The sequence below is a fragment of the Numenius arquata genome, chromosome 8, assembly GCF_964106895.1.
Source record: "Numenius arquata chromosome 8, bNumArq3.hap1.1, whole genome shotgun sequence".
NCBI lineage: Eukaryota > Metazoa > Chordata > Aves > Charadriiformes > Scolopacidae > Numenius > Numenius arquata.
Window position 1 is genome coordinate 24949722 of NC_133583.1, and position 23525 is coordinate 24973246.

The following is a 23525-nucleotide window of genomic DNA, read 5'->3' on the forward strand; positions in this document are numbered from 1 at the left end:
ATCTCTTCCACGATTCACCTATTCATTTTCAACAAGACTGAGGAAAATGAACCAAGTTGATCAGAAAACTCACTCTCTTCAACCCATGCAGGTCATTTCCCAGAGCAGAGAGGCAATGGAAGGAATAGGGGCACTTCTTCTGGCAAAGACGGCAGAGGGTGGAGGGGAGAGCGGTGATGGGAAAAGTGCTCCAAGTCCCCGAGCTCTACTGAGCCACAGGCAGCAACATTAAGTCAGTGGTGTGCTGCGGACAGCTTTCTACTGTCAGGGAATAACTTTTCTACTTCCACAGCACCTCATTCCTCTGCAGGGTCCCGAAGGAGACACATGGCCAGCATAACACGCGTTGAGAACAACGACCCAGGGGACTTACTTTGTCTGTTCTTTATTGAGGTCTGTTCTTCCTGGATCGTAGTGTCTGTGACTCTGGCAAAGGCAGTTGCTGTTGAACAGTACCCATGATGAACCAAATAGGATGAAACCATACTAGAAAACAAGAAAACACAAACAGTTGAAGAGGCATTGGTAAAACAGGGTAATCACACCAGAGAAAAAACATCATCACGACAGAAATTGCAATTTCAGTGACCAAAGTCAGCTTGCTTAGGCCAGAACCAGGGTCCTATTTCTGGGTCCAGACAGTGTAAATTTACTAGATAGGTATCTGGTCCTCAGCAAACAGAAGGGAGACTCTACATTCACCTTAAGAAAAAAAAAAATAAAAAGAATAAGAGTCCCAACGCATACACAGTATTTATTTAATTACTGCTGCCCAAGGGTCACTTGTAAGAGCTCAGTACTGAGCCGTAAGACCTGAAGCTCAGAGAGGCTCATGGCTTTCAAGCAGATCTCAAAAAAAAGATTCTGGTCCTGAATTTCTTCCATCGTTTATTTTGCCAGCAATTATATCTTTGGTAGTTGAATCTCCTTATGAATTCTACACGTATCTTTTATCTGCTGACTTACAAAGAGTAGACGGTCAGCATTGATTTTACAAGCATTAAGACATTTTTAAGTTATATTTTCAACTTGTTGGGAAGGGGAGGCAGTATCACTGTCAGAAAACAAGCCCAATAACAAAGTCTTTCTGAACAGACCATTTCTAAACCGTTTGTGCCTTCTCAGGATATGGTGGGTAAATGTTAATGCTCACTGGATTTTAACGAAATCTAAAAAGCCAGCACAGGATTTCAAAGCTTCTAGTGATGAATCTCAACACGGGCTTCTCATGACGAAGCTGGTACTGATCCGATCAAGTCACAGCTCAAAACACGCATTCACCTCAGCTACTTTCAGAACAAGAAAGAATCACAGAACCATAGAATGGTTAGAGTTGGAAGGGACCTTAAAGATCACCGAGTTCCAACCCCCTGCCCTGGGCAGGGACACCTCCCACCAGACCAGGTTGCTCAAAGCCCCCTCCAGTCTGGTTTGAACACTTCCAGGGATGGGGCATCCACAACTTCCCTGGGCAACCTGTTCCAGTGTCTCACCACCCTCACAGCAAAGAATTTCTTTCTGGTATCTAATCTAAATCTCCCCTCTTCCAATTTAAAACCGTTACCCCTTATCCTGTCACTACAAAGAAGTATTTTATGAGTCAGCAATACTTTTCAGGTGTAACACCGTAAGCAGGTGTGTCACTTTTAAAACTTGTTTTAAAAACAAGTGTTTCTGACCACTGTTGGTAGAAGACATGGTGATGAAGTGGCCCCTCTGCTCCACGTGTGGCAGCCAGGTTGCCCTGGCTCAGCCCGGCTGACACACACAGATCGGGGCTGGCAGGAACGGAAGGGAAAAGCCAATTCTTGCCTCAGTGTAATTCAGTAGCCAGAGGCTGCAAAGACTTAAATGCTCTAAAAAGCCGCACAAAAACTGAGCTCGTCCCTACACCCGTGGCACCACAGGACAGGTCCCTGCGTGGGCACACAGCAGTGTTACACACTGGTCACTACGCCAGGCTAATTTTCATTAATGACTTATCAGTTCTGTGTCTCAGTGCTACACGCTCTCAGACATTCAGCAGCTTGTCTGCATCCAGGGGGACCTCTCCTGAAGTCCTGGGGGAACATACCACGCTCCACTGTGACCTATGCGCGACACGTTCGTGCAGACAACAGAAAGCCCAGGTTCTCCAAAGGAATAGCTTTTAACCGCTTAGGAGCCATGGTTGAAACGTCCTGTGAGCAGAAGTGCTCAGATCACAGCTCAAATCTCTGTGCTGCATCTAGGGGTGCTTCTGTCACCTGGAGCGGTCATAGGGGTGGTAGAGAGCCTTGTAACCTCTGTGGCTTTTCTTCTTCAAAAGAGAATGTGACCGCACGCTTCTCTACATAAAGTTCTCCTTCTGCATGGGATCACTTAGATCCTCACAAGAATGATGCTGAGTCCTCCTGCTTTATCAGAAATAAGGACCTACACCGTTCCTCCTCCCATAATTAACCACACCAGCTGATCGCATCTCAGATGACTCCTACTCAGATTCTTCACAGCAAGAGCTAAAAAGATTAGAGATCCTACGAGACTGTAACAACACACAACGGAGATGAGTTATCCATGTGAGCCCCTTTCAAGGTTTCAAGCACTTGAAAACCTGGTCAGATCAGCCTCTCCGGTGACAGCGTATCCAGGAGTGCAGCACAGATGAAGAATCCTGCCAAGCTAATTCTTGCTCTGCTCTTCAGGGAGGGATTCCCAACAGCAAACCTTCCCAGGGACAGCCTCCCGAGGGCTGCGCCTCTCAGGATCCGTCAGGGAGGAGAGTCTTTGAAGGGAAGGACATTCTTAGCTGCACGGTGACAGATTAAATAAGACACCAGGAGTCCTAACAAAGCCATGGGACAAGAAAACGTTGGCCCAGGAGCTTGGAGCTCCAACCTGAAATAGCTGGGCTACTAACATGGGGTCCAAGCCTAGACTTAAACCTGCCTATGAAGAGAAGGAAGATGGGAAACATGATGTTGATTCTTTAAAAAAAGTCCAAAAGAGATATAAGGAACTCCAGAGTGCTGACCCTGATACCTCTACCACACACATCCAAAGAAACAATTCTGGAGAACACAAGGAACAAACACAGGGATAAAATGGTCCTACTGCAGACAAATCAACAGCTTTTGTCAAGGGAAGTCCTGGCTCTCTAATTTGGTGACATTTTTGGGGGGTGTCTGGGAGCAGGCAGAAAAGAGAGACTTTTGCAGGCCACTTGGTTGTCCAAAGGTATTTCACAGAGTCTTTCAGCAAAGCCTCTCAAAGAAATTGTGTTACCACATGACAAAAGGTCCAACATGGCTAAATAATCAGTTAAATAATGGGCTGGCAAAAAATGGTCAGTTTTACCAGAGAAAGGAAAAAACACTCTAGTGCTACAGGAACCCGTGCTATTAAACTATCGATAAAACTGAGCTTGACAGACCAGTGCTCTCAGCCAATGCAGGTGCTTTTACGTCAAAGATGCAAAAGATGCAGGGCACACACTTTTTTTTTTCTAAACGAGTTGCTTTTTGAGCACTAGGAACTAAGTATTTCCATTAAAATATCAATGAACCTCTTCATTCTCTTTGGCTACTAAGCAAGCTTTCCAGAAATGGATCCTGCTTTCCAAAAGTGGACCAGCCGGCCCACAGCCTGACAGGATGCATTGTGGAGAGTGAAATGACCCCACAAAGACAACACTCCTGTATGTCAGAATGAAAATTAATGTTAAAGTCAGTGCCAGTTGTTACATCTCATCCATGCTGGGTCAGACCAAACATCCGATGATAGGATCTGACATAGGATGAGGGGTAATGTCTTCAAACTGAAAGAGGGGAGATTGAGATGAGATGTGGGGAAGAACTTCTTTGCTGTGAGGGTGGTGAGAGCCTGGCCCAGGTTGCCCACAGAAGCTGTGGCTGCCCCATCCCTGGAGGGGTTCAAGGCCAGGTTGGAGGGGGCTTGGAGCAATGTGGTCTGGTGGGAGGTGTCACTGCCCAGGGCAGGGGGTGGCACTGGATGGGCTTTAAGGTCCCTTCCAACCCAAACCATTCCATGATTCTATGATGATCCAGTTAGCCCAGAACTTGTACCTCCCAAACGGCAAAAGCAAACCCTAGGAACAAGGAATATATGAAACGATACTTTTCCCCATAACCCTTCCAGGTTCCAATGATTGGTCAGATACTTCCTGTCCTAGAAGTGGCAACTCTCTACAATGCAGCTCCTAAGATTCTTCTTTCTAGTAATGTCTCCAGTCACCTTTTGATTCCATGCTGTTTTCATGGTATCATATGGCACAGTGTGAAAAAAACCCCTCCTTTATTTTTTCTAAATGTGCCACCTGGTTAACTCCACGTACAATTGTAGAACCATAGAATCATTTAGGTTGGAAAAGATCTTTAAGGTCATCGAGTCCATCTGTTAACCCAGCACTGCCAAACCCTCCACTAACCCACGTCCCTCAGCACCATGTCTGCCCGGCTTTTAAATACCTCCAGGGATGGTGACTCCACCACTTCCCTGGGCAGCCTGTTCCAATCTCGACAACCCTTTTGGTGAAGAAAATTTTCCCAATATCCATCCTAAACCTGCCCTGGCGCAACTTGAGGCTTTTTCCTCTTGTCCTGTCGCCTGTTCCTTGGGAGAAGAGACCGACCCCCCCCAGCTGCACCCTCCTTTCAGGGAGTTGTAGAGAGCGAGAAGGTCTCCCCTCAGCCTCCTTTTCTCCAGGCTGAACACCCCCAGCTCCCTCAGCTGCTCCTCATGAGACTTGTTCTCCAGACCCCTCACCAGCTCCGTTGCCCTTCTCTGGACACACTCCAGCAGCTCAATGTCCTTCTTGTTGTGAGAGACCCAAAACTGGACACAGCCCTCGAGGTGGGGCCTCACCAGTGCCCAGGACAGGGGGACGATCACTGCCCCAGTCCTGCTGGCCACACTACTCCTGACACAGGCCAGGATGCTGTTGGCCCCCTTGGCAACCTGGGCACACTGCTGGCTCATATTCAGCCAGCTGTTGACCAACACCCCCAGGTCCTTTTCCACTGGGCAACTTTCCCTTTAATTCTCGCAGTACAATTGTTCCTTCATCACCTTCTCAAGGCTTCTCAAGATATTTTTACCACACTTCTGCCTTGCCCCTCACAATCGTTTCCTTCAACGCTGTGGGTCTGTATATTTGTTCCTTGACTTACACTCACCCCATACCTTTGCACATCCTGCCTTGTTTTTTTTTCCATGCTTTTCTCACTTCTATCACATACTCTTGGAGAGAAAGAACATCACATCTTTCTTTCATCACATGTTCACCCTTTATTCACATTAAGGGTGCCCCACATATTCACACAGTGACAGAATCATTCTTCTTGTCTGTTTTTCCCCCAACAAGTCCTAGAATTTTTATTTTTTTTTCTGCATGCTGGCAAATAAATGAGCTGACATTTCCATGCAATGATTCATCATAACCCAAAGACCTCATTCCTCCCTGGAGGGTCCCTTCTTCCCAGTCATTTCTGAACACCCTCAACATCACAGACACCACCAGCATGCATCCAAGTCTCTCTACAGACTCCTCCTCTCAAAGTGACAAACCCTTTCCCACTCATTCCCTCTCTTCTCTCTTTTTTAAACAACTCATAATCCACCTTGGACGTGTGCCCTCAGCCTCTGCAGCAAGGGAACTTCTCAAATGCCTTTTGGACTTCCAAGACAAAGACAGCAGCCCAAGAACCATACCCACATGTCTGCTGGCTCCTCTTTGCAAAGCTCACATCCTATTTCTCCAAGTGTCCAATGCATCTACTCCTTAGTAGTGCTTCTACGGATTTGTCCAAGCCAGACATCAAGGTTCTCTCAGCTGCCTGACTCTCTTCTGAAACCTTCATGCAACATGGCACCATACACATCATCCTCCCCTTCTCTTCTCTTTGGAGAGAAACTTTGTTCCACAGCCACAAGCTCATCTGTTTTCTCCTGGAGTCCCGTTAGGAATCTGGGTAAATACCTTATTCCAGAGACTTTTTCCACTTCCCCTCACCTATTTCTTCCAGAGCTTCTGTGACAGAAATTCCAATCCCAGACACAGCCTCTGACAAGTCCCTCACAAAGAAGGGTCCCAGCATGACAACCTACCTGATTTCTGCACACAGAGGCAAAGAATTCAACTGGATATATTCTCTTTTTATACTGCACTCTCTATAGGTCCTACAAACTCCCTGGCAGGCCTCCTGCTCCTTATTTTCTTGAAGAAAGATGTTATTGTTATTTTCAATAGCTTCTGCTAGTTGCTTGTCAAAGGCTTTGCTGGTTGCCCTGAATTATCTGCAAATAACTAAATACAAGACTAGCAGAAAAGAAGAACGATCACATGGGTGCGATCATCACTGCATCTGAGTCTCCTGGATGACAGTGACCAGTATCAGGTGTTTAGGGAAAGAGTACAATAAAAAGGTGAAACACAGAGATATTTGTAATCAATCAGAGAGAGGAGCAATCAGAGATAGAAGCAACAGCCATAGACTTGGGGGTTTAAAACAGAACTATGGAATTGGCCTCCATGAATTACTGTGAATAGTTAAACGTGTATCTTTTAAAATCCACTTATACTTAAACCACAACAACTTCTTGCAGCAGCAGCAGGTCCCACAGTTTCATATAGGTAGGGAAAAAAAATATATTTTGTTTTTAAGCCAAAAGATGCTCTTTTTCAAATTCTTGCGTTTTGAGAAACTGTGAATAATCACTTTCTAGTCATGCTCTTCATGGTGTCAATGACTGACAGACAACTACAGTCCACCTCCCTCGGTTACCTGTTTCTGAGCTGTGGAGCCTTAGTCAGCTCCGTCTTTCTTCAGGCTGAAGATACTCCTGACCTCTGACAACTCTTGTCAACTGTTCTCATCAAGTTCCACTCAATCCTTTTTGCAATGGGAAATGCATTCAATAATCATAACTTTATATAGTGCCGTCATTGTGTTTTCAGTTAGGTTGGGTTTGGAAGCCTTTGGTTTAGGCTATTTCTTGCTCTTTCATTTCTGAATTCAGCTGACTTACATACTGGCTTTGCTCCTATGTTAGAGTTTTTATGGTGTCCTCTCCACTCCCCTTCCCCCAGTGCATCACCTCAAAGTGTACGTTCTTCCATTCCTACAAGCTTTCATGCAGTCTTTGGCTGAAAACTTCTCCCATATCTTTTACATTTGAAACAGCAGCAATCTACATAGGAAAGACTATTAAACAACAAAACAGAGGGTAAACCAAATTGAGCAAAAGGCACTGACTGGCAATTTTTGACATAAGAAAGCATAAATTAGCATTAAAAAGTATTTCAATCCTAACAGAACAAAAGAAGCTGAAGAGAACAGTGACTTACTTCTGCAGCATGGCTTGCCACTCTCCTAGTCTGTCTCCTATGGGAAACCGCTTAATGGTGCTCTGAATCTTTGCTCGCCACTCCCTCATGTAGTCCTCAATGTCGAACACAAAGGGCTGCTGCCCAAAGTTGGCATCCACGATCTCTCCTGGTGTCTGGAGACCCACTGTCGGGTAGAGATTTGACTGGGAAGGAAGAAAAAGAAACTTGTATTAAACCCAGCTTTCTCTCTCTGGTTCCAGTTACGTGGTTTGGTAAGGCAAAGGAGCTGCTCTTTACATTGAAAAATGTAATGGAAGAGGAAGGGGCAACAGCCCTTTAGGTACATCTCAAGGAACTCCATGAATATTGTGCAGTTACTAAAAAGTATAAAAACAGAACAATGGGTTCAGTCCCCAGTGGCCTGGGATCAATGCCATGGCTGCTCTCTGTGGCGTGTCCACTTTCTGGCTTAGTTTTCTGCAATTTCTACCAAAGTTCAAGAGCCAGCAAATAATAATAACAACAATACAATGAAAAGGGCATCATCTCAATCAACAGATCTATGTGCTCTCCGCTGTTTCAACTGAACTCTCTTATTCCTTGGAAGCTGCTTTCTGAATATTTTACATCTCTGATGAAAAGGGAACGGATGGTAGTGCAGCTCTGAGGTTAGGTCTTTGATGATCCCAAGACAGCAAGCCCACACAAGAAATTCCATTGGTGATAGACAAATCTCATTTTAAGAACAAGCATATGGACCCAAACGGAAGCTTTGACCCGCCACCAGAACACAGAGGGGGAAAAAAAAGGTTACCACCACAAAAATACCTCTGAAATTCAGCCAATAAATAAGTTTCCAAAGATGATGTAATTGAAAATAGGTGGTCAAAGTCTATCTAGAAGTTCAGGCTATTTTAAGAATAAGCTTATGGATACGAATTGAATCCCTGAGCCCACTGAAATGTGGGGAAAAGAGAAAAGGCATCAGAAAAGGTAAGGGGCTGCCTTGTTCTCATCACTCTGGATCAAATTTTTTAAAAGAATGCTCTGTTCCCTGTCATGTCACTTTTCTGCAGCACAAATTACTTTTCTGTTTGCAACACAGACTTCAGTAAATCCTCTGCTTCAGGGCACCTGCTGATGGCCTGCGGGGTTTAGGAGGAAATCTCTCTCATGAACTGCTTGGTGTTGGGTTTTTTCACTTTCACACTGGAGACTGCCACAGTCAGAATCCAGACACTGGGCAAGGCACACGGATGGATGGGTTTTGTCAGTGCTGGGTTGATGGTTGGACTCAATCTGAAAGGCCCCTTCCAACCTAGACAATTCTATGATTCTATGATGCACGTAGTGAAGGTGAAGTCTGGAAGGTGCGTGGTGCGATGTCTTGCTCATGGTTGAACCCATGCCAGACCTTAGATCAGTGAAGGAGCAGACCTCTCTCAAACCAGCAAGAACTACTACTGGTGGTTAAATGGTCATCCTAAAGAAAGCCAGGATGGTTTTCTTCTCCTCTATAGCAAGGGGCATGAGCTTTCCTACAATTATATGGAAAATTTATTCAACTAATTCTTTGCTATTGCAGAGACCTCAGACATTCGTAATGTCCTTGATGTCTCCTTGAGATCTAGTTAATTGTGGATTTTATTTTGTACTAAAGGTATTAAGATTGTTACGAGGCAGAACTCAGCAGAATCCTAGTCGTGTTGGCAAAAATGGAGCCAGTGAGTCATGGGAAGTGATTACTCCCCTCTACTGTCCCTGGCATGGCTATGGCTGCAGTACCAGACTGGGATTTCTATCTCCACATCCACAGCCCTGGGACAAGAAAGACATTCCCAAAGGGAGTCCAGTAGCGTTCTGCTAAGACGGCCAGAGGGCTGGAATGCCTGGCGTACAAGAAGAGGCTGAGGGAATCACCTCAGAGAAGGCAAAAAGGAAAATCTAACTGCAGGTCTCCCGCTCCCAAAAGGCAGGTGATAAAAAAGATGGAAACAAATTCTTCTCCAGGGAGTTCAGTGAAAGGACAAGAGGCACAAGCTGCAGCCAGGGGAATTCTGATGGCACATAAGAAAGAAATTCTTCCTTGTGAGTATGATTAAAGTCTGGAATAGGTTCCCAGAGAGACCGCAGCATCTCTGTTCTTGGTGATTTCCAAAACTCAACTGGATACGATCCTGACCAGCCTTCTCTACCTTTGAAATTATCGAATCTCAAATACAAAAGAAAAAAAAAAATTAATCTATAAATACAGGCTGGGAATTGACATGAGAAATCAGGATGATTGCATCATTGCTGACTCAGCGTCCCTCTTCTTCTCCCATTCTCACACCAAGGAAGTTTCTGGGCTAGAAAGGTGTACAAAGAAAATACGGCATGAGAAAGGAGGAGCTCCCAGAGGAAAAAATGCCGTATTTAAAGTCAGGCTCTCCTTTCTTTCAAACCCAGCTCACAAGGGAATATCTCTAATGATGGATCAGATCTTTTCCACAGATCTGATTTTTTTATTAACTTAACTTTTTAGTATTAAGAACCCAAGGACTTCCAAAGCCAGGAATGGGACACCCAAAATACTTGGAAGTTAGAAGTAAAAAACCCCAAGTTATAACATGTAATGTATTTTTCAGACACTTTGGGGTATATTCATATTTGAAGGGAAGCTGCGTACCTCCAACTTCTCTCAAACCATCTCTGAGTTAAAATGCCATTTTTCACATGTGGGATGTGTCCTCTCTGTTGAGCAACTGTTGGGAACTACATGTATCTCCACCACCCTGCCAGATGCAAGGAGACATCACCCCAGAGCCCACTGACCGGGCAGATGCTTCTCCTGCCAAGTTCTTCAGGCACACTTTCCCAGTGACTTTTGCACCACCTCTTCCCTCTGCTGTTGGTGCCCAGTTGCTCACAACGCCCTCATTCATCTTGACTTGTTTTTTAACCTCCTTGTCCCTTTGTACCCCTGCAATCCGACCCTGGGCTCTTCCACATTCTGCTTTTTTACATTTCCTATTTCAGCAAATCACCAGGAGGGATAATCCTGATAGGGACTTGTGTAAGTAAGAGAGTTAGGCTTAAGCATTAATTTAAATTGGTGGAAAAGGGGAAAACTCCCTCTGTGGGATATAAGCACTTATTTTTGTATTAACTTCAACCTGTGCTAAGCCAAAATGCAATTTTTTCCCTCATGTATATTTGTACAAACGCAAACACTCTTTAGACGGAACTGAAAGAAGCTGGAGCAAATATGCTTCACTGTGTGTGAGAATTAGCATAATAAAATGTGCATTTCCAACTGAAAGTATCCCTTGAAACTTGCTAATATTGCAAATATTGCAAAATGTTGCCTTCATCGTTTGCTTCTGAAAGGAGAATTTGGCAGTAAGCACTTCAAGGAAACAGTTTCTACACTGGTAACACATTGAAGGGTCAAATTAATTCCTGGTATAATCTCACTGAAACGCCAACCATAGAAGTTATTTAAGCTTTAAGGTGTAAAAGACAAGGGGCTTACTGGCCAAGCTTCTCGCTGACACGTGCCACCAGTCAGCCTCAACATCACGTAAGCCATAATGCAAGAAAAAGGCTTTCAATCTCCGGCCCCTCCTGGGAGGATTTCAGTTATCAGGTGTGAAACGCACCCAAAAAAAGGCAAGTCAAGCTGCTCAAACCAGAGAACCTCAGGGGTCACTCAGGTAAGACTGCTGTTTCTGTTCCTGTTTGCAGTTACATTTTCAGACTGCAGCTTTAGAAGACGAAGAACACAGATTACATTCTGTATCTTTCCTACGATGGATGTTTTCTTTACCTTCTAAGGAACAGACATTGTGTTCAAGCCTGGATCACAATGCTACAATAAATGAAAAACACCACTTGCAAATTATATCAATTACAAATTCCCTACTACCTCAAGATTTCTACAATGTCTGACAATAGTCATTACATTTAAACCAAAAGTCTGTCTTGGGTTTGGCACCCCCTTCTTCCAGAAAGGGCAGTAACTTCAACTGTTTGGAAGAACAACCAAGAAGCCACGGACCGAGGGAGCAAAAAGGGCCAGAAAAGGACACAGAATACACCGGTGTCTGCAAGGGTGAGGGAAGAAGGCAGTAATTCGAGGGAAGAAGTCATTAATTCAAGGGAATGATATTGGAAAAGGAAAATGGGAATGATAGAAGTTGGGTGCAGGCATCCTTAGGATGAAGCTGCCAACACAACAGCTGAGCCATTTAGCACATGGAGAGGAATGGCCAAAATCCACAGGGAGGCAGAAGTCTCCTGTCTTTGCTCACATCCACCGTTAGGGGGGGAAATGACCCAGTCAAGCTTCTCTCGCCCCCTTTTTAAAGAGAAATTATCTGATGGAGGATAATGCACAATAGTAGGAGGCCTACTATCATAGTAGGAGGCCACTGTTCTCCTTCCTGGCCCAGAAAAACTGTGTTAGAGATCACTTGTTGCTCTAACAGCCAGAAACAGACTTCCACAGAAAACAACTCGGCAAACCTATGGCAACACTTCAGCTGCAAACGACAAAACAAGGGGATGTGTATCTTGGTGTGTTTGATAGCTATCTTTGATTGGTGAGAGCCTAAATAGTAATTAACTATCTATCACAACAGGAAGACTGCTCTCAGCTCAGGAAGAGAAGAAGCCTAACCAAGTGAGAATATAACAGGATGAAAAATTAGAAGATAATCCTTTTATTAGAAGATAAAACCGTGACTCCTAATGCCATCTATTTCCAAAGGGAAAACAAAGAGCATCTAAAACTAAGGGTTGTATCACAGAAGTGTCTTCTTGCCATGGACGCAACGTGGTCACAAGGGCTCACTCCAAAAGGTTAATATTCATGGACAGGTAAAATATTCTTTTACTTTAATAAACTGTACTTGGACCAAGTGAATAAATCACTGTGAAACAACCCACATAGGGTTTCTGGTTGCAGAACACACTGCAACGTTACCAAGTTCAAAGAGCCTAGGAACCAACAAAAAAAGCTGTACTGACAGCTGATGTGAAAAGGCAAATCAACTGGAACGTCCTCCAGCCTAGACACTGGCATATGGGAGAGATGTGTAAAGCCATAAATCCCATTAGGAAGGTGAATGGGAAATACTAGTCATTATTTCTCACAAGCCAAAAATTATAGGAACAAACCAAAATTGTTGGCAGGAGGTGTACAACAAAGAAAAGCAAGTTTTCTTCCACACTCTGTGAAGTCAGCCAAGAAAACTGATCGCTTTGGAGGCCTAAAGAAGTTATGGAAACTAAGAAATTCCTCAGAGGAAATTCATGTGGCGTTATTAAAAACAAAGACAGGAGGACAAGAAGTTTTGTGTATGAGAGAAATGATGCAGTGATGTACTGGTGTATGCCTGACCTGGTTTTATCTTCACCTGCTCTCTGTCCAGGAACACTTGGGTCTGAAAAAGAGCAACCATTTTTTTTGTTCATGACCCACTGTGGAAGTCGTGGGTAAAAGCTCTTTTGTTTTTTTGTAAGCATTTTGGGGCACGCTGATGACGGGACATGAGAGATTTCTCCATGACTTTGCAGTGAGGGATGAGAGGAGGCATGTGAGTAGCCCACAAACCCAGCCACGGGATTATGAAGTTTCAGAACAAGGAGGATTCACACCGTTCAGTAAATGCGTGTTACCATTTTTTTTTAACAGGGCATCAAACAGAAAAGAAAAAATTACACCCCTTCACTCTTCCCCCTCCCTTCTGTTTGCATCCTTAGTTAAAATATTGAAAATGGGTGTACTTACAGGGAGGTCTGTAAAGGCTATACCTGTGGGGGGAAAAATATTAGAATTAAAAAGACAAAGGACTTTTTTCCCTGCTTGGCTACATCCTTAACATGCTACAAAGCGTTACTGCATTTCAATAAACCCCAGTTCTGACCATGTACTTCCCCACCTGTAATTTTTAGAAGTAACTTCCCTCCCCAGTACCCTCCTCTGCGAGGTTTTGCACCTAGGGAAAGGTTCAGGGAAAAGCCTAATGTTTCAGACATCTTTCCCAAAAATGCGATTTTCTAAAAAGCAGCTCCTCTTTTCTTTGCTTCTCCCTGTGTTATTATGAAGGAGTTTGTTTTCAAGACTTACTTTGGCTTTAGAGAACAGAGTTTTACTATAACATTGCTTCGGTTTAGGCTATAACTAGTTCTTCTTACCAGCTGGAGAGGAAGGAATGAACATTCAACCCTTTGCGCTGCAGCCGGGGACCAGCCCTGCAACAGGATGGAGCTGCAGCCAGGAGCACCTGAGAAACACCAGGCGAAGAACTGCTTCACCCTCAACTACGCTGCTACGGTCCCAGATATGAGAGACGGGAAAAAAGTATACGGTTTCCCTTTTTATTTACATTTCCCACGACAGAAAAGAGATATTTAAGCAGTTGCTGAGGATGCTAATGGAGTTAAGGCTGGAGACAACGCTCGCCTACGGTCAGGTGGGCACAGCTCTGCATCCGAGTGAGGTGTGAGGTACCGCTCTGAAGGAGGGGTCCCGTGGTGCGACCCTCCATCCACCATTGGCCAGATCCATCAGCGAGGCAGGAGCACGGTGAGACAATCAGCAAGCGACAGGCTGAGCTTAAGTCACCTTCTAAGCTAACATTTCAGGAGTCCATCTGGAAGCTGCAGCCTTGCCCCATGTGTGCTCCCAGCAATGCCTTCTGTCCCCAGCCAGAAGAAGGCTGGTAGCCACCCACAGCAGTATGCCCATTTCTGGCGCACGTCCCACCTCTCAGCCATGCAGCAGCCCCTCCTGCCCAGCACCAAAACACACTACAGCCTGCGCAGACACGAGAGCACATCATTCTCCGGTTTTAATGCTAGGGCTATTTTAACCAAGAGCTGCGATGGAACGTTACCACATCAGCCTGAAACAGTAATTTCAACCAATTTGGGGAGTCAACACAGGAAACAAATATTCAAAATAGTACAGATCCAAAACCAAACGCTTGGGAAAAAAATTCTGAATATTTAACTAAATGAACAGCCAATAAGGTTTAATTAACACCCCAGCAGATAGCCAATACAGTTTAATTAACGTCACAGCAGTTTGGACCTTGTCTGCTGAGTACTCTCTCTGCAACCCATCCAAAAATTGTGCATACAAGTAACGCTGAATACCTGGCTGAGAAAAACCTTCAGTAAACATTCCTTTCATTCCCTCACTTTACCCAAATACTATTGTTCCTCACTCAAACCCATTTTCCACTTTGCACTTGTTTTGCTCAGCTGGATGAAAGCTTGTTTCTACCCTTACACTAGAATGAGGCCAAGGTCCTTGAGTCTGCAGCGCACTGGAGTCCTCCTCTGCCACCAAGGGACACTCAGAGCCAGAGGTGGCCCAGCTTTCCCATGACAACACGTGGAGCTGCATCTGGCACATGGACAGCATATGATTTTTGAGTGGACTACAAAGTGGGTGGAAAATTGGCTGGGCTGTCAGGATCGAAGGGTTGTGATCAGCAGCTCAAAGTCCAAGTGTTGTCCCTCAGGGATCAATGGTACGGCCAATGTAATGACTAATGACCTGGACAATGGATGGTGTGCACTCCCAGCGGGCTCAAAAATGGGAGAGAGGACAACACGCTGGAGGGTATACTGCTATTCAGAAGGACCTCAACAGGCTGGAGAAATGATCCAGCACAAATCTCACAAAGCTCAACAAAAGCATCTGAAGAGCCCTTCCACCACATTGTAATATTCCCAGAAAACAGGACAGGCTGGGGCTGATTGGAGAGAAAGCACATCTGCAGAAAAGGAGGCAGGGGGTCCTGCCGGGCAACCAGTTGACCAGGAGTCAGCAATGGGTCCTTGCAGTGAAGCAGGTCAACCACGTCCTGAGCTACAACAGTAGGAGTGTAGGTTAAAGGAAGGGATTTCTCCCTTCTCTTCAACACTTGGGAGTCTAAACCTGGAGTATGATGTCCACCTTTGGGCTCCCCTATATAAAACAGACAGTGAGACTGGAGTGACTCCAGCAGAGACCAACAAGATGAAGGGAAAAGGGGTTTTTCAGTCTTAAGAACATTAGGGAAGACACTTATTCCTGCCTACAACTACCTTATGGGGGTACAGAAAAGACAGAGATAGACTTTCCCCAGAGATGTGTGATAACAAGAGGTAACAGAGACAATTTGCAACACGGGAAATTCTGATTAGATATTAAGTGGAGAAAATTCAGGATGAATGTTGTCAAACACTGAATTAGGGGACCAGAAAAGCCCTCTGAGGGATCTCCATTCTTGGAGACAGTAAAAACTTGATGAGTTTCTGAGTAACATGATCTAGTTGGTCCTGCTTTCAGGGCAGGACACATGACCTCCAGAGATCCCTCCCAATGAAAATTACTTTTGATTCTATAAAAAAACTTATTGCATTGCCTTTAAATTAAGGTATTTGTATGTTTTGCATCCTGTTACCTAAGACCAATAAAATGCTTTAAGTGCACAGAACTAGATCTGTTGCACAAACATGTCTGCTTAGAGAGTTCATCCTGCATCTGCACTGCTCCACACCTGCATCCACAGGCTCCACACAGCCAACAGCAGAAGGCGAAGGAATGGCAGCTCTAACTGGGCAGCTGAATTGGAAACTGCTCTTTCTCTGCAGCACTTCCAAAGCCTGGATCCTATTTAAAATAACAAACTTCATACATTTAAAGACCTAAGAACCAGATAGCTCAAGAGGTCAGGAAGTGAGAGTGAGCGTGTGAAGTCTCTTGCAAGTCCACGGGACATGGTTTGGTGGTGGTTTTGGTTGTGTTAGGTTGATGGTTGGACTTGATGATCTTTAAAGGTCCCTTCCAATCTAGACGATTCTATCATTCTATGATTCTATGATATCAACCTGATCATCAAGGCCGTGATATAAAAACATTAAATCAAGGTTTGGTGCTCAGGGATAGCATGATCGACACCTTCCACTTTTCCAACTAACACATTTATCCATGTCTCCATGCACACAACATGCTTGTGGACCTTCTCACTGTCCCAGCTTGAAGTAAAACCGAACCAATTTTCTGTTCTGTAACTTTACATCCTAGTTAGGCCTCCTCTAATTGTCTGAAATTAACGGCGTATTGTGGAGAAAACTGCTCGTTCTCAGAATGATCAGCCCAATGTTTGTGCTCCATGCCAAGGAACGGTGAGCAGGGAGGCCCTTGCTTATACTTACCGCTGTAACAACCAAGGGCAGCCAATTTCGTTATTTGCCCCCTTAGAGGGTCAGAAACGGAAAAAACGTAGAGGGGTCACATCGGTAGGGAGGAGTGGACAGGAGAGGTGACCCAAACCTGACCAACTGGGGTATTCCATCCCATCTGCCCCATGCTCAGGATAAAAGCTGAGGGATCAAAGGGTCAGCCCCCTTCCTGCGATGGCCAACGTCCAGAGAGGACTCTGTCTGTTCATCTGCCTTTGATCCCGATCCATGTGTTCCTGACTCCAGAGCTGGAATCCAGTTCCCATTCGTCACTGAGTCCAGTCCGGGACTTCCCCAGTGCCTGCCAGTGACGTGACTGTCATCCTGGGAGCTTGATACGGTTTTGTATATATTGTATCTATTTCATTATTTTCTTCTTTATTTTTATTTTAATATTAATTCTTCATTAAAGTAGTTTAGTTCATTCTAAACTTCTGAATCTCCTTATCTCTTTCTCTCCTCTCTCTCTCTTTTGGGGGGAGGTAGCGGGGGGGGAAGGGCCATCTGTCGGTCCGGTTTTGGTAAATTTGGCCGAAACCACGACACTCACCCAACTTTACCCTTCACCCACCAACAATCATCCCATCTGCCTCACCAACAATCATACTGTCTGCCACAACACATTTCAGAATTCAATTTGCACAAGACAACATACATGGGAGTGATCGGCCACAACACTCTATTTCCTATACGGCAGGGTACTAGCTTCTGTTTAGGCAATCGCAATTCAGAGAATGCATAGGCAGTGCTGATCCACTGCAATACGCAACAGCACCTTCAGCAAGATGGGCATCTTGAAGAGTAGAGAAGGAAACATCAGCCCATGAAATACTTGAATACTTTTACAACTTGTTGCTGAGGAGAAGCAGTATTAAACCCACACACCTCTACTGCTCCTGCATCCATCTCATCTTGATAAGCCACTTGGGTAAAATTGTTCTTAGAGAAAAACAAGGCTGCAGCCAAGTTTGGTATTTTCCATTCATTTTACAACTGGTTCATCTTTAAAGTCTTCTTTTAAACCTCCCAACGCTCTTGCTCTCTGCCAACTTGGTTTGAGGACAATGACATTTCTTCATTACCTCTACTGTTCCTGTTAATCTCTACACTGGTTGAGAACGTGTATTTCACTTTACAGGTTACCTTGGTCTTTCCAAGTGCCTGCACTACAACTCAGACTAGAGGAAGTCTTCTGTGCCAAGACTTCAGAGGGCTGCATGCTCTTTTTATAGCCCTGCTGCTCCATTTACCTTGCTGTCAAAGCCTGAGATCTGACACACTCCCACACCAGTTCCTGAGTGAACTCATCCACTTCATCCCAGAGACCTGTAGTGGTCACATTCCCTCAGCACATCCCGTGCCCAAGACCCTCTGCCTAGTGGCTGGAGCCCCAACATTTCTCACATTTCTCCCTCATTCACTCCTCATTCACTTTCATCACACTTCTAGCCACATCTCATCATGCTTTTTATTGCCAGGACTCTGCCCAAAACTTGTCAAAAGCATTTCATCAGCAGCCAGAAGACACTCAAGACATTTTCCAGAACAGAGAATCAAGACTACATACGATGTCAAACAGTGACGTCTCCAAACAAAGTTCAAGGCTTAGCTTCAACCAGAACATCCAGAATTTGTGATGGCCAAGAAAACAGCTCTTATACAGTGCTCCTGATGGATCTGATTAAATGCAAAAGTATGGAAACAATGGAAGATCATAGTTAAGCAACAGGAGAAATTGCAAGGAAAACGAAGTGGGGGTGTCTAATTAACAGATGAAAAGGAGAGGATGAAATGGTGCAGAGAGAAAAGGTGAAGAGAGACTATCATCTTTAGGGAAAGACAAAGCTACAGTAATTCCACTCAAAGTGAGACAAATTCAAACGCCCAGAGGCAGGGCCCCGAAACCCTGCTGTCAAGCTAATGGCATCACAAAGGGGCTGATTAATCTCATGAATATTTTTGATATCTGCAGCAGGACTACATAATGACCTAATTCCCTAAGAGGAGAGAGAGAAAGCTTCAGTGGCTTTGTGTTAGGGAACATCATGAAAAAGCACATTCATCCCTTTCCTGGTAAATCTTGGGTTCATGTGACACAGAAATGAAATTCTCAGGTTAGCGTAAATGTTGTGAAATGTTGAAGAACTTCATGGAGATGCTTCCACTAGGGCAGAAAGTGTTCTGACTTTTAAATAAAGCATTGCTGCTACCTCCATCTGGTCTTGGTTCCTCTGCTGAGACACCCCCCCCTCATATCTACGGGTCCAGTGCTCATGAGAAGCTGTGATGAGAAGCCAGATGACTGAGACCTACTGTCTTACAGGGCATTACACTCAACGGGAAACACTTCTCTTGAATGGTGTGTTTCTTTATCAATGGCACAAACAGACACTGCTGACCCTTAACAAGAGTCTTCCCAGCTGAGGTTTTCGTTCTGCTTTTGTAAAAACACAGTAAAATGATCTAGCACCTTTTTTTTGGGGGGGGGGGTGTCAGCCCAGCAATGACTGATGGTCTGAGACTCCCTAGTGCTTCCACCGCTGTCTCCTCTAACCACATCGTCTCTCCGAGTACAACCACTCCAGCTGAAGGAGGAGCTGGTACATGAATGAGTCACTTGTGAACGCTCAAGAGAGTCTCCGACCTATCATTTTCTCACACACTTCATGTCTGTACCACACATCTGAAGAGCCCAAGAGGAGGATACTCAGGAGACAGCAATGTTCATAACCTACTGTTGTTCTATAAGCACAGTATAATTTAATTCCCTTCTTTTCCTGTTTCTTCCTGCTGGCATTGTTCACTGCTGGGGCAGGCTGCTCCCCAAAGGATCATTCAATGCCAGATTAGAAAACACAAGCTTTCTACCCAAACCCCCCATCTTTGAAGGAAAAGGAGTGCTAAAAATCAAGAAAGGAAGACCAGGCAACTTCATTGTTGTAAAGACCTCCAAACGTCCTACACAAAACAAACCTCTGAGCAGGACACAAGGCAAAGAATCCAAAGATGGTCGTGACAAAATGCAATACTGAAGTTATGGAACTGTGCTCCTCATTTGGCTTCATCTGCCCAGACACCCAGGGACAACACGGCCCTGGGACCAAAATGGAGGACAGAGTAGGGGGCAACTTTTCAACTGACATCCCTTCTACTCTGCAGACTCCTGGTCACTAAAAATAAATTAAATTTCAAATTATCAAATTTGTATTCATTAAATAGAAGACCTGGCCTCCTCCTAACCATCACACTTTCATTGTGTCGAAAAGTACTAGCACTGTCAGGCTGAAAAACGGTGAAGCTGGAAAACCACCTACTCAAAGGGAAACAGCCAGAGGGGCACAGCACAAGTCACTACTGTGTAAACACACACCACAAATCAGGGACAGCGACTAATAGGAGAGATTTTCTGAAATCTTTTTAACAACTTCAGCACCTTAGTCACTGTTGTATAGTGAACCTGTCTCATTCCTAAGCAACAGCTCCTGCTCCACACCATCAGCTGTTGCTTTCATACCTCTATTTGTCTTCCCAGTACCAGAGAGACAAGAGCGACGTCCACAGATCACGAGTGAAATTTAGAATAATCCAGCTAATAGAAATCTGGGCAATTAACTTATACTTATGGACTATAAATGAGTCTTAGTGTCTCCACTAGTGACTGATCTCGCTAGGTTGTAAGGCACAAGTCTCACTGGGAGTCCTCCAGCATCAGCCCAGTGTCAGGCTGATAAACAGTTATGATTTCAAAGAACAAGCCAGATCAGACGCTCAACGCTGAGAAGCTCCCCCACTGGATCAAGGCTCCATTTATAAAATTAGAATGTTACAAACAAGTCTCAAAGGATGCTCAAAGAATATTTTTTTTCCATTTAGGGCTGGAGACCTCTCGACACGTTGCAAAGCATCAGGACTAGCTGCTTCTCAGAAGGCACGCGCCCCATTTCTAGGCAACCATCCCCTCACAAATTAACAAATGGTGGGTATGAAAGTAGAGGAAAACTGAAAACAAATTTCCAAAAGAAGTTTGTCTGCATGAGCACCACACCTTTCTGCGTTTGCCTCAGAGGAAGGATCTTTCTTGAGATTTGAGGAGGAAAAGCCGCTATCTCAGATCCATCTCTCTGCTGTACCTGTAGCACAGCGTGCTGCTTTCACAGAACCACAGGCTGGCTGAGATTGGAGGCACCTCTGGAGGTCATCTGGTCCAACTCCCTGCTCCAGCAGGACCACCCAGAGCTGCCCACAACTGTGTCCAGATGACTTCTGAATACCTCCACGTGGAGGTATGGAGACTCCACAGCCTCTCTGGGCAACCTGAGCCAGTGCCTGGTCATCCTCACAGTGCAAGTATCTCCTGATGTTCGGAGAGAACCTCCTCTGTGAGAGTTTGTGCCCGTGGCCTCTGGTCCTGGGACTGGGCACCACTGAGAAGAGCCTGGCTCCATCTTCTTTGTACCCTCCCTTCAGGTATTTATACATAATGATGACATCCCCCCATGAGCCTTCTCTTATCCAGGCTGAAGAGCCCCAGCTCTCTCAGCCTGTCCTCACAAGACAGATGCTCCAGTCCCTTTGTCATCTTGGCAGCCCTTTGCTGGACTCTCTCCATTAAGTCCATCTCTCTAATACTGGGGAGCCCAGTACTTTTCCCCAGAGCTCATCAAGAAATTATGGACTATCCAGACACACCCTGCACTCCAATCCCACTCCTTCCTTCAGCCCAGCCAGTAACCCCAAACAACTTTTGTTCTGGTAGGTATTTTGAGTGGGGTATTTTTCTACCAGCTACTTCATCTTGAATTCACCAAAGGAGAATCGACACAGCAAGGAGAAGCAAAGGAAAGGAGTGCTTGTCCCTGACAAAACAAACAAATTCCAGCACAAAAAGTGAGATTAATTTATCAAAATTTACAGCATGTCTTATGTGGCAAAAAAAAAAAAAAAAGACAAGGATTTATTTTATTTATTTATTTATGTCATCCAAGGGAAGAAATTCTAAGTGAAAACGGCTACAAGTTTCTATCTTAGACAAATCAGATACAATGGATTCCTGGAAAACATCTGTGAGATATTCCTTTGGGCTAAATTTTGAAGTCCTTAACTTTAGGGGAACTACTGAAACAAATGTGGAATGAACCAAATTCAACCATTCAAACCAAAGAAGTCAGTACTTAGTAAGACTTCTTATGCTGAATTAATGTCTGACTTTGGGAATGCTTGGACCAACAAGTCAAGGCTTACAGATGGACAAGTCCCTTTAAAAAGTAAAAAGACCCTGATACAGGGGCGTTCTTAGTCAGTTGAATAATACCCTAATTAAACTTCCCACTTCTTTATTTCCCCGCCCAGCCATTAGCCATCTTATCCCACCTCCCCCGGGCTGTGCAGCAGCAGAGGAAAGGAGCAGAATCCTAACCTACCTAAATGAATGGAGTGGCACAGAAACCATGTTACATGCTGGAAATATTTATGTCTTGGAGCCAATTTACATCTCCTGACTGCTGCTTAGTGCTCTTTTTCTCTCCTGTTTCTTAAATCTTACCCAAAAATCTGGGACAGGAGTTATAACCCATGCAAAGCATTAGAGTAAACAGCAGGAGCAGGACAGGAGCATCCCCCTCCAGAGAACACCTTTCTTTACTTACCTAAACTGTGGCCATTTTTCGTGTAAAAGCAGGTATTGTTGATAAGGTTAACACAGCAGCCAATCACATCCCCAGTGGTGAAGGTCGGGCCATAGGGCTGTCCTGTCCCAGAAGAACAGAAGGAGTGCCCATCGTCACCGTGGTACCCGTACGAATGTTTATCCCACCCTGCAGAAGACAAGACAAGAGAAGAGGTCAGCAATGAAGCCAGTTTAGCAGAACAGCACGGCAACTACAGCTCTCACAACACGACTTTCTGGCAGGAAATTTGAAATTTTGACTTCCGCTTCTCATTCATCCTATTAATTAACTCTGACATACCAGTAACTGAAAAGAAATCAATGATCATCAATCATAACTCATCATTTGGGTTTCATCTTCATTTGTCCCTTATGAGAAATAATAAAAATAGATTGCCAAAAGTCATGCTGACAAAGACAACGATTTTTTATTTAAAAAAAAATTAAATCTCTGCTTCTGTTTTATCCTGCCTGCAGTGAAACAAGCTCCGCTTTGTAAAACATTTGTGTTTCCCACTAAAGCAATCTTCCGGCATAACCGTTTAATAAAATAACTCTTGTCCAATTGCAGCTTTGTCCAGAAGTGCTGCTCGCAGGCGTAACCGAGCAGCCGGAGGCAATGCTTGCACTCTCACATTTACGTTTCCCTTCTTACAGTTTACAGGGATTTCTGCGTTCCCCTCAGACAACAACATTTCCCATTCTGTGGACAGCTTAAAACAAAACCCTTAAATGTCAATAGGCAATTTTCCAAGTGGTCAATTCTAACATGAGTATCTTTTATTCCTTCTGCCAGCAACACCGTGCCAGGGGTTAAAGCTGGTTTCTGGGACTGCGCTCTGCCCACCTGCTCTTCTCTACATCTCACAGGAATTCTGAATTCCTGATTTCGTTCTGTTCTACCCCAATTCTGCTGTAAATTCTTTTGTGAATTTCTTAAATGTAGAAATGCCAGATAACCAGTAACCACTGCAAAGAAGAGAGATTAATCCATCCTTTAAAAGTCGAAGTGTACCTCAAGCAACACACCGGGATGCTCTTTCCAGGACTCTTGCAGAAGAGGACAGCGCTCCCATGCTTGTGGCCACCGAGTGATTCAGCAAATGCCACCTGAATCTACTGACCCGGCCCTGCCAAATTCAGTAGCCACTACTGCTCAAGATGGCTTATCCTTGCCTCTCTTTAGGAGACCAGCCTCGGCAGGGAGGGAGTCATGGGGAACGTCCTCAGAGAGTTTAAAGCAAGCATGATACAGTCTGTCTTATTCTAAGACTTCAAGAAGAATCAGGATCTTCTCCAGCTCTTTGGAGC

At 44.6% G+C, this 23525-nt stretch overlaps 1 protein-coding gene across 1 annotated transcript in view; it reads right to left on the reverse strand.

Annotated features, from left to right (window-relative positions):
• RANBP10 (RAN binding protein 10) overlaps positions 1-23525 on the reverse strand; it is a 79332-nt gene that overhangs the window by 10612 nt on the left and 45195 nt on the right. The window contains exons 4-7 of the mRNA XM_074151379.1: positions 22195-22362; positions 13101-13123; positions 7346-7530; positions 374-486 (exon numbers count right to left, since the gene is read on the reverse strand). Of these exons, the coding sequence (XP_074007480.1) occupies positions 374-486; positions 7346-7530; positions 13101-13123; positions 22195-22362 (489 nt within the window). The remainder of the gene's footprint in view (positions 1-373; positions 487-7345; positions 7531-13100; positions 13124-22194; positions 22363-23525) is intronic.